This window comes from Sipha flava, unplaced genomic scaffold (genome assembly GCF_003268045.1).
Source record: "Sipha flava isolate LNK unplaced genomic scaffold, YSA_version1 241_pilon_pilon, whole genome shotgun sequence".
NCBI classification, from domain to species: domain Eukaryota; kingdom Metazoa; phylum Arthropoda; class Insecta; order Hemiptera; family Aphididae; genus Sipha; species Sipha flava.
The window spans coordinates 532,897-543,622 of record NW_020272889.1 but is presented as its reverse complement, the minus strand read 5'-3'; the positions used below and the strand labels follow the sequence as shown (position 1 = coordinate 543,622).

The 10,726-nt window shown below is 31.9% G+C and overlaps 1 protein-coding gene across 2 annotated transcripts; it reads right to left on the bottom strand.

Moving 5' to 3' along the window:
- Positions 1-307: 307 nt before the first annotated feature.
- Positions 308-9,974, bottom strand: LOC112684131 (MOB kinase activator-like 2). 2 transcript variants are annotated; one of them, XM_025555460.1, is made up of 5 exons: positions 9,605-9,974; positions 7,831-8,015; positions 3,949-4,339; positions 2,208-2,419; positions 308-815 (listed from the first exon to the last, which is right to left on the bottom strand). In XM_025555460.1, exons 1-5 carry the CDS (start codon positions 9,811-9,813, stop codon positions 709-711), a joined length of 1,104 nt encoding a protein of 367 aa, XP_025411245.1. In that variant the 5' UTR covers positions 9,814-9,974; the 3' UTR covers positions 308-708. The 2 variants fall into 2 exon arrangements, with proteins under 2 accessions (XP_025411245.1, XP_025411246.1); XM_025555461.1 differs by having other exon boundaries at positions 2,208-2,416.
- Positions 9,975-10,726: the final 752 nt, after the last annotated feature.

The following is a 10,726-nucleotide window of genomic DNA, read 5'->3' as shown; positions in this document are numbered from 1 at the left end:
TGGGGTAATATTTACAATTTTCGTTTATTCTAAGACTTATAATGTATGGATGATTGATTCGTTATCTGAATCATCACATTTTACAGAGATTGTTTCTCTAAATGTAACATATAGTCATGCGTATTAACATTGAAGTTTATAAAATATTTTAGTAATCATTTGTATTTTTCTTATTTTACAGTTTTCTGGGCAATATAATTAATTTTTGTTGTTATTGTATTTTGTAGATAGATCTGGTGCTTTGAGGATACAAAGTATTAATTTTGGACATAAAAGGAAATTGTGCTCTTACGATGATATACGCAAATTGACTTTCAAAATTTATTTGTATACCATTCTAGTATAAAGAGTATTACTATTAACCCGCGCTTGTATTATAATTTACCCACGGTTTCTAATACTTTTAATCAAGTTCTACGATTCGGAATGTAGTCGCAGTAGATCATTTCCGAGTGTTTGAACAAAACTTGAACAAGTTGATATTTATTTCATTTTAATTTAAAATTAATTTTATTACGCAATGTTAATACGATATGTTAATATTTTTCAGAGAGTACCTATTGCACATTTGCATGTACTATTTACTGTACATTTATAAATCAACATTATAACACATTAACAATGAATAAGATCCTATAACAAAAATCGTCTATACAATAATATATACAATGCGTAAGATCACATTAATCTGTAGACATAATTATGATTTCAGTTGTTAACGTTGTCAGGAATCGAGTAAGACGTCAAAACGCCTCGTCGGTTGGGATTTACTCCTAAATTCTCCCAGTTGATCCATGAAAGTCGAGCAGTCAGATCTACAGAGTAAAAAATATTATTCTATAACACAAGTACATAATAATTTTATGTTTATAAATTATAATCGACAAAAAAAAATTTTGTGTTTCAGTATTTAATCGGTATGTTTGATAAAAAATCAAAAATTATTAAATAAACTATAGATTTATTGGGTTTTTTTATTATAGAGCATACATATTTTCAATATTTAAAATTTTTTTTATAAAATTTGAGTCAAAACGCATGCGTGTTCAGTGTAAAAAATAGGACATTTCGCATTTGACTATTCTAGATTTGGTTTTTTTACCTTTCCCTGTTACTTTTTCAAGTTTTTAAATAGGTAGTTGAAACAAAACTGTCGGGGGTATATGATAAGTGACGCTGAACCCGGAACTATAAAAATAAGGTAGGGCACGAATTTTTTAATTTATACCCACCAAAAACTCAATTGAATATGAGGAGTTTGGAAAGAATTGAATATTTTTCACCTCGAATTGCATGTATGTTATTTTTTCTTTTTTATAACGATTGATGTTTTTCCGAAAAAACATTTACTACTTTTATTAAGACATTAAAAAAAATAATAATAAATCCTAAGCTTTAGATCATAGGTTCTAATCAGCTTTTGACTCGTGGCACCCTAAATTATTTTCTAAAAATCGGGAAGCATCTTACAGTGGTACATCGTAAACTTGTATTTTATTTATTTGGTTTTCCTTAACAGGTGAACACGTGATTTTTATAATGCAAAGTTGTGTGACTCAAATGGTGTAGCATAAGAACATTTTTTTTATTATAAAAGTATATTTCTAGCAAACAGATGAAACGTTTACGGAAACGCTTTTGAAAACTCACGATGTGATGGGAAAAAAATTGTTAACCGCTGATGAGTGTATTCGGTAGAGATGTTTGGAGTAGAAAGTTGATTGTAGCCGGGTAACGAGTATTAGCCTAGTAAATATATCGATGAAAACACCGAGTAACCGGGTAAGGTCTTAATTATTACATCGAGTACTCGGCTATCGAGTGATTGCCGGGTGTCCGGAACATCTCTCTAGTGTTCGGCAGCGTGCGATACACACGTGGCGATATCAGCGCCGACCTTTGGTGAAAGGGGAGGAGGGCAACACGTGTATTAGAGTTTGGTTAAGTGTGCACGTCATCGGAATACAAATACGTCTTTCGTACAGACACTGTTGTAAACCAGAAAAATGTGACGTGCCCTATGTACGGGTGGTACTGTGTGCAAATCATTAAGTCCCTCTGCCGCCATGACAATCGAAACTTCGGCGAAATGAGCCGCCGAGCGGGCAGTTTAACGGGAACGCAACGCCCGAACCGTTCTTACCACTGGAAAACACTGAAACGACGCCACTGGGCGGGATACGATTAATGTTGTTATTGTTACTGACCGCTGGTGTTCCACTCGGCGCGTTCCGGTTGCCGTTCGCCGCTCAGACACCGCTGGACGTACGTCAATGGATCGCAGTCGGCCGACAGCACTTCGCGCAACAGCGCAATGTACGCGATGGCCAACCGCAGCGTGTCGATCTTGCTCAGCCGTTTCTCGTACGGGAACGTGGGCACGTGTCCGCGGAGCTCGTCGAACGCCGAGTTGATGCTGCTAAACACCAACAACGATTCGTTATACGACCACCCGTTTCCGTATATCAACAATGTCCGCGGTAAAACGTTTTCGATTTTCTTTCCTACAAACGCGATTTACTCTTCGAAAACAACACACGCAGCACACCTCGGTGTTCCGTCCGAATCGATCGATCGATGCCGATGCGTGGACGCTGCCGATGCGCGCCTATGAGTTGCCCCAGACCCGTGACGAGGACGAGGCGAACGAGTCACTTTGGCCTTTAGGCGCCTTAAGCTGGGGGGCGCGAAAATATTAAATAATCAACTTATTTTGAGAAACGTTATTTCTTGTTTTGCTAGAAACCTAACTACAACTTTTCAGATTTTTCCGAATCGTATTATACATATATATTAAAAACTTTGAGTGTGACCACCTTACAACCTGCTTCAGTTCTGCTTCAGGATAAAAAAAATGGCTTGGTACGCCTATGAGTTGCCGATCCGTACGGGTGTGGACGTCGCGTGAACGAATTCGTTTTTCTCCAATCCTCCCCGTTGCGTTACGCTGTGGTCGCGAGGGAAGTTCGCGTACTGCATTACGGACCGACCGGGGTGAGAAAATCGTTCACGAGATGTTCATATTCGTCAATAAATACACTTCATGTTGGTACGCAGAAATAAACGAATAAACAAATACTTAACCTGGAGTGTTATTATATTTGTAATGCACGACCGGTTTTGAATAAAAAATGCATCAACGGTTGCGCACGAATTCAATGAGATCGCGACTGAATATGAAAAAATAAAGAAAGGAATACGTCGAGAAAAATTGGTCGCTTTACGTTTTCAGAATCGGTTTATACGCTAAGAATATTATTTAAATTATTATTCTTCGTTTCAAATTTTGTACGTGTAACAATTCTAAAACTGAATTAATGTAAATGTTATTTTAGGTGTTAAATTTTCGCAAGTCTGTGTTGATATCAAAATGAAATTATTTTCTAAAACATGTTTAGGAAAACTTGAATACGAGCAGTTTTTTTTATTTTTTTTAATTTAATTTCACAAATATGTCCTTTAGATCTTATTTTAAAATTTCTATTCGTATTACAATTAAAGTAATGTTTATATATACCAGCATTTTCAAAAGAAGAGGAAGTTTTTAGTTCTATTGTTTACATGTTTGATTAAATCAATATTAATTTTAAAAGCGATTTTTTCATTCTTTATACTATACACCTGATAATGCATTTTTAATTCGAAAAGCGTAGTACGTAACCAACATAATAACACTCCAAACTAAGCATTTATTTCGTTATTTCTTTATACGTATTAACTGTTTATGTATTCACTTACGAGTATTAACCGTTTACTAAATGGAAGCGTGTGTGTGCGCGCGCGCGTCAGAGGCGTGTCCAGGATATCGTTTCGGAGCAGAGTTTACGTTTCGGTCCGGATTCGGAATAAAAATCATTCAAAAACGACCGCCAAAAACCGTACCCTCGGCTCGCGGCCGTTGGACGAGTGCGCATGCGCGCGCGTGTGTGCGCCGCGTCAGGGCCTTACATTTTGACCGGCGTCGGCCTATCCGCTGCCCGAGTCGGCGCCAGGTCTGACCTCAACATCCGTCTTCGTTCCCGTATGTTGGCCGCTTGCCTCTGCACCCTGTACCCTCCGCCGCCGGCCATGACGCCCACGCCTTGTGCGTCCATCGCCGTCACCACCGCTGCCGGTCCCGTCGCCTGGTGATGATGGTGCCCGTGACCATTCCCGTTGCTGTTATGGTGATGGTGGTGGTGATGGCCGTGGTGATGGTGATGATGATGGCCTGCCCCGGCACCACCACCGCCGCCGCCGCCGCTGTGGTGGCCGGCCCCGCCGACGCCGTCGCTCACGTAGTATCCGTCGGCCGCGACCATATTATGCCGACCCATCGACCCGGCCGATGACAATTCGCCTGCCAACACCGCACGAATATTTTTTTATTCGAATAAAATACGTAAACTCGACGGTCAATTCGTTTTCGAACACTTAACCTCGAATTAAATTATACGTGTGTCATACGTGTGAATGTTTTACACGTATACACGCACTTAATCGGGTTTAAAGGAAATTATTTTTTTATGATTTTTTTTTTTTTTTTTTTACAAAACGCGCATTTAACCGATAAATAATAAATCAACAATGCGTCTTTCAATTGTTTAAATAATTTCCATGAAATACATAGGACGAACTGAAAACTAAATAGTCAGTGCTTCACAGTTCTATGGCACTATTAAGCATAGTTAAGGCCGGTAACCAGTTTACAATTTTTACTAAACGCTTTTACAACAAAAGTCTCGGAAAGATTTCACGGTTAAGAGTGTACAAGTGTACTTATTGCCTTAGCATACTGAACGAATATCAAGGATTTTATTTTGTAAGAGTTACGAGTAGTATTTCATTTTTTTATTTCTTATATTGTGATAAATTGTAATTATACAACTAGAAAAAGTTTTATTTGAGTTTTATTTAAATGTTTATTATTTAAAATTTCGACCACTCTGACCTATTCTGAAATACAGTAGCAAAATTACGATTATATACTTGGCCTTACTTTGTTACCTTTACCGATAAATTTATCATAATTATATAATCAATATCGTGATTACGGCAGTGCTTCGATGTTTATCAAAATAAAACTTAATGTTATAATTATGTTAATTTAACAGACTACAGTTAAAAAAAAAAAAAAATTGTAAGTTAGTTTTACCTAGGGAGAAATAATATCAAGAAATAAATGAAAAAATAGTGAACGGAAACCAATGCTACCATGGTATAAGGAAGATACTAATCATAGATGCAGTTAGAGGGGCGCAATAGAATTTTTAGCACCCCTGAGTTCAATTGCAGCACTCCTGTTTTTTTTTCTTCATATATATGTAATCTATAGTAATTACAGAGGAATACCATTCAATTTTATTTTCAGAAATTTCAGTACCCTATAGTTGCGCTCATGCTACTAAAATCTAAATTACTATCAAGAAAGTCAAATTAATTACTCCAAACAAACTATCTGAGACCATGAATTACACATGTGTATGAAACATAGTTTTCAACGAAAGGTGATAACAGCATACTGACAATATTCTGAAGAAAGGTACTCAAAAACATGTTTGGTCCAATATAAAATACAGAGTTAGGAACATTTGAAAGGAGGAAAAATGACGTTCTATATAGACTAAATATATATGTATAAAAACTTAATATTTTATCATACATAAATAATAATGAATCATGGTCCTTTAGCAACATTTATATCTTTAAAATTAGCGTAATGCGTTTGGGCGAATTACCTTTTTTTTCCGAAAAAGAAAAAAATGTGTTTGGGCAAGTTCCATATAATGTGTTTAAGGAGTGAGTATAAAATTTTTGTTATTAACTATTGGACTTTCTGTATGTTATAAATCAGACAAGACAAAAAAAATTGTAATTTCTCCTTTGTAAGTAATAATATTTTATCAACTTAAAATTAATGTTAATGGCTTTTTATGGATATATACTTTACTATTACATTTATAAATTTCGGTTTTTCTCGAACATTAGAAACGCAAACTCGTTTTAATTTTAGTTTTGGGTCATCGTTATAACATTTAATTTATTAGTTAAACAAACATCGATCTTAAAACTGAAAATTTGTTTTCTGCAAAACGAAATAAAACACGTGTTTCGATTGAAAATTATGTTTTTAGCGAATCCAATCATTTGAAAAACGGATATTTTCGTTTTCGATGTACCAAACGAAAATGTTCTATGAATGTTATAATGAACTCGTTCGTCAATGATATATAGTATTATAAATAACAAACAATTTACATAATCTTAAATCAATTACAGTTCAGTTTTACAGTTAGCTGTTCAGTGTACTAAAACAGCCGTCAAAAGGAAAGCCGAAGAAGATTTACAGATTTACATGCAAGACCAAATAACATTATTCCTAAAGAAATTCACGAATCTAATCCAGTTTATAAGGTGGCTATACTTCATAGTAACATTAAATTATTGAGAAAATCGACTTAAAGAATTCAAAATAAATATTTTTCTAATATTCCAAAAACTCAAATCTATATTAAAACTTATAATAAATAATTTTGTTTTGGCAATCGAAAAAAAAAAAATTAATATTTTGTTTACATGTACTGAAAATTTAAAACAACTATGTGAGTCTGAAAATATTTTTGGCGATAGCACATTTTAATCAATTATATACAATTATATTACATTCCTTTATTATTACATCCTTTATTATTATTATTATTATTATTATTATTATTATTATATTATATTTATTAATTTATTATTTTTTGACGTCAAAATCAAAATAACATAACACTTCTATGTGGTTGAAAATAAAAAATGCTATATTATACTCAATTTAAGGATACTTGATACATATATTTTAGATGATTCTATTTTCCTCTTATTTATGGCTAAGAAAATCTATGAATGATCCTAGAATAACGAATGGAGCTGAATTATTTTATGTATTATCATAACCATAATCATTCCACACTATAACGCTCAATTTTATTCAACTAACCCAAATACATATCAAGTAATAGATGTCTTACAACAAATTCAAGCAGAAAGCAATACAAAATGTAAATCTATTAATAGAAATATTCACAACATTCAACGAAAAGTTGTAGTAGAAAACATGAATAATTAAATTCCATTTTTAATCATGTCCGCGGAAGTCACGGACAGTCCAAATCTGTAAAAATGAGAGGGAAAATGGATTGATAGTAAATCACCTAAACACATTACAATATTTTAAAATAACTCGCCTAAAAGAATTATGATAAATGGTCCAAACACATTGCAATTTTTAAAAACTCGCCCAAACCATCCCTTTTAAATGAAGTCTTTCTAATAACTAATAAAATATTTTTTACCACTTTTTTATTTTTTTGTTTTATCAGAATCGGCAAAAGTTTAATGATAAAGAGTCAATAAATCATGCGGGTTGTAAGCCGATAACCTTATGTCCATTGCATATCATCCAAGTACCAACGTTAAGTTTAGAATATAATATTTTTGACAATGAGATATTTGATATTTTTTTTTTCTTGTACCACAGACAAAAGCATGATGAAAATGACAATAGATTATAAAACAATAGAGGACTATTAATCGTCGTTTTAATTATATTTCAAAAGCCAACACGGTTCTTATATAAATAGCTGTACTTGAATATCTAGGTAAAGTGACATAACTAGTTGGCGGGAGGACTTAATTATGGAATTTATATAACTAAATATTAGTATTTTATAATTAAACAACATTTCGTAAAATAAAATATGTTATTGTATTATGAGGATCTGATTGAAGTCCGCCGTTTCTTCGGTTATAAAAATAAACCTAAATAAAATTTGTAACGACATATTTAACGCCGAAATAATTGTTTACCTTGTCTTATCGAAGTTCCTACAAAACACGAAGAATGTGACGAAGAATTGTGATGTGCAGCTCTGTATGTGCAGCTGGGCAAATTCGAGTCATCTCCATCGCTGCAGCTGTCGTCGTCATGCTGCTGTTGTGTTTGACTTGTATTGTTGGCCAACATGAAATCCTGCGTGAAAGTTGAAGTTTTACTGAAATCAAAAGCATCGGTGACGATATTATTATAAATACACACAAGATAATCGATCGAAATGTATTTTCGACGTTTTGACGGAGCACAGATTAGATTTAATTATCAGCTAATAACAAACCGTAAAAATCATACGCTTCGATGTATGCAAGACAATATGTGATGAATCTTTTATATTCAACGAAAAATATACAAAAATAATTAACAAAACGTCGATCCTTCAGCGACTAGTTATTTTTTTATGTTGAGACACAATGTGTGAATATATTACTTGCTCCATAAAATATTATTTCGCGTTCTTATAATGTACAGTCGTATAAACCGTCAGCGGCAGTGATACTATTATATTATGGATGCTCGAAAAGGTATAAAAAATAAATAAATGATTAAGTTTTCAAAAAATGATATCGTAGATATCACACAGATATTTTATTAAAAATTGAAACTTCAGACTGTCTACTAATCGAAGAATTATTCAAATTTTCATGATTTCAAAAATTAATGAGTTATATATTATTAAATAAGCTAATTCATTGATCAATTGATTAAAACTTTCTTTGTCTCATACAACGCTATCTATTAAATATTTTAATATTATTATATTTCGAATAAAAAATAGAAATAGTTTTATGAACATATACAAAATTATATATATATATATTAAATAAAATCATTAGAAAATCTAGAAAATTAATAAAATTTCAATAGAAATCCAATATCATACTGAGAGTCAAATTTCCATTTTATTATTTAAATAAAAATTTCGGATAATTAAGGAAATTAATTTCAACTTCATAATAATTTACAAAAAAAAAAAAAAAAAAATACAATTTTATTGATATTATTATTATATTTTAAGCATTTTTAAAATTGACTATACCTATATATATACCTATATACCTATAATTATATTTATATATACTTACATTTTTTAAAAGTTGAATATATACGCTATATATATATAAGTACAATTAATAACAAATAGTAAATACTCATTAGTAATATTATTGTATAAAATAACTAATTACTTGTATTTATAAATTTATGATATATAACAACATTTTTTGTATTAAAATTGGTTTTTAAAATAATATATTACAAAAATATGATAACATATATTTGTATTATTATTTATCACAGACCCTAAGACATGAAGTCATAAATATTCATTGGATTATTAAAGGTATTCGAAACTCAACAAACTGTTTTTTCAATTAGTAAATTATAATTAGTTTTTAATGTGTTAATTTAGTTAGTAAAAATTACTTCTTACCAAAATGGTAATTCCCTAAGAACTAATTTCAATGCATTTCGGCGGATATTAAGAGTATAAACTATAACAGTATAATTGATGTGTAATGTAACTAAAAAAAAATCTAATTTCCTATTCGTTAAATTTGTAAAATATAAATAGAAAATATAAAAAAAATGTTTTTATTTAACAAAAAAAAAAAAATAAAATAAAAACGAATAGTTACATTATAGTATAAAAATGTTATAATTTACTTTGGTCATGGTTTATTTCTGAGAACAGTTTGTTTTCTTTATTTTCTAAAAGTTTTTGAGTACTAATTAATAATTCCTATTTACTTATAGCAGAGTGATGGAGAAGATGACGAGGAATCGGCTTTGGTGGTCACTACATGTCCGCCACTCCTCAGCAAGTCAGGTGATTGTTGCTGATGCTGTTGCTGCTGTTGATGATGATGATGCTGGTGAAAACCGTAAATGTTATGCATGTCCGGTGATGGTGTCATCGTGTTATGGTTCATAATAACAATAGTGTTATTGTTAATCATATGATGTAATTCGTATAGAAGAACATTAAGACAAGCTAAATATTATAGAACGACAAAGAAGAAAGATTTCTAGTGAAATTGTTTTTTTTTTTAAATAAAAATTTGAAACCGTCCGTTTTCGACGAACGAGGTCATACGACTAACTGCGATTATCAAAAGGTGGCGGAGACTCGTTTAAAACTGTGTCGTCGCTTCGCGTAGAACTCACCCCATAGGGGGTGGAGCAACAGCAATACCCAGGAAAATGGCGGACCATCCCTTTACGCCTTGAATTAATCGTGCCTGCATCTGAAAGCTTGACTGCTGCAAGTTATTTCTTTTTATCTCTGTGTTTAATTTACAGTCGAACGGAGAAAAAACAATTTTTCAGAATAATTAACGAATAAAAAAATTCTTACCCTTACTCAAAAAAGTAAGTAACTAAAAATATAGTGATTTAGAATTTAGTCCTTGCATAAATTTCGAAATTCGTAACTTATTTGGTTATTTTTTATCCATACATTTACGAATACACGCAAATAGAAATATAAGAATTAATATATTACAGATGTTCTGTTAGGTGCTTAATACTAACTTAACCTATCGAACTGACGAATTATCTGACAACAATTATTGATCATCATAACTTACAGAAATTTGACTTAAGTGTCACCAAAAACATCTACACATTTAAATCTTATAGTTATACATTGATTTGTTCAACACATAAGCTTACTTTTTAACCTCGCATAGATCACCTTTATGAGCCGTACAATTGATTTTTTTCTATTTTTAAATGGAAAAATTGGTTATCTTATTGGGTATCAAAATTATAAAATATAATTTCATCAACTATGTGTTCTGTGTAAATGAAATAATATTTCGAAAATTACTTGCAGCTTAATATATGTACATATTTAGTTAAAATGTAATC

What these genes read in the sequence shown, in the direction of transcription:
- LOC112684131 (XM_025555460.1), bottom strand. Translation starts at nt 9,813, where the DNA reads ATGATTAACAATAACACTATTGTTATTATGAACCATAACACGATGACA. An exon ending in TCTCCATCACTCTGCTATAA is followed by an intron (nt 8,016 to 9,604) that starts GTAAATAGGAAT and finishes TTTTGATTTCAG; the next exon opens with TAAAACTTCAACTTTCACGC. An exon ending in AGGCCGACGCCGGTCAAAAT is followed by an intron (nt 2,420 to 3,948) that starts GTAAGGCCCTGA and finishes GTTGGTGTTTAG; the next exon opens with CAGCATCAACTCGGCGTTCG.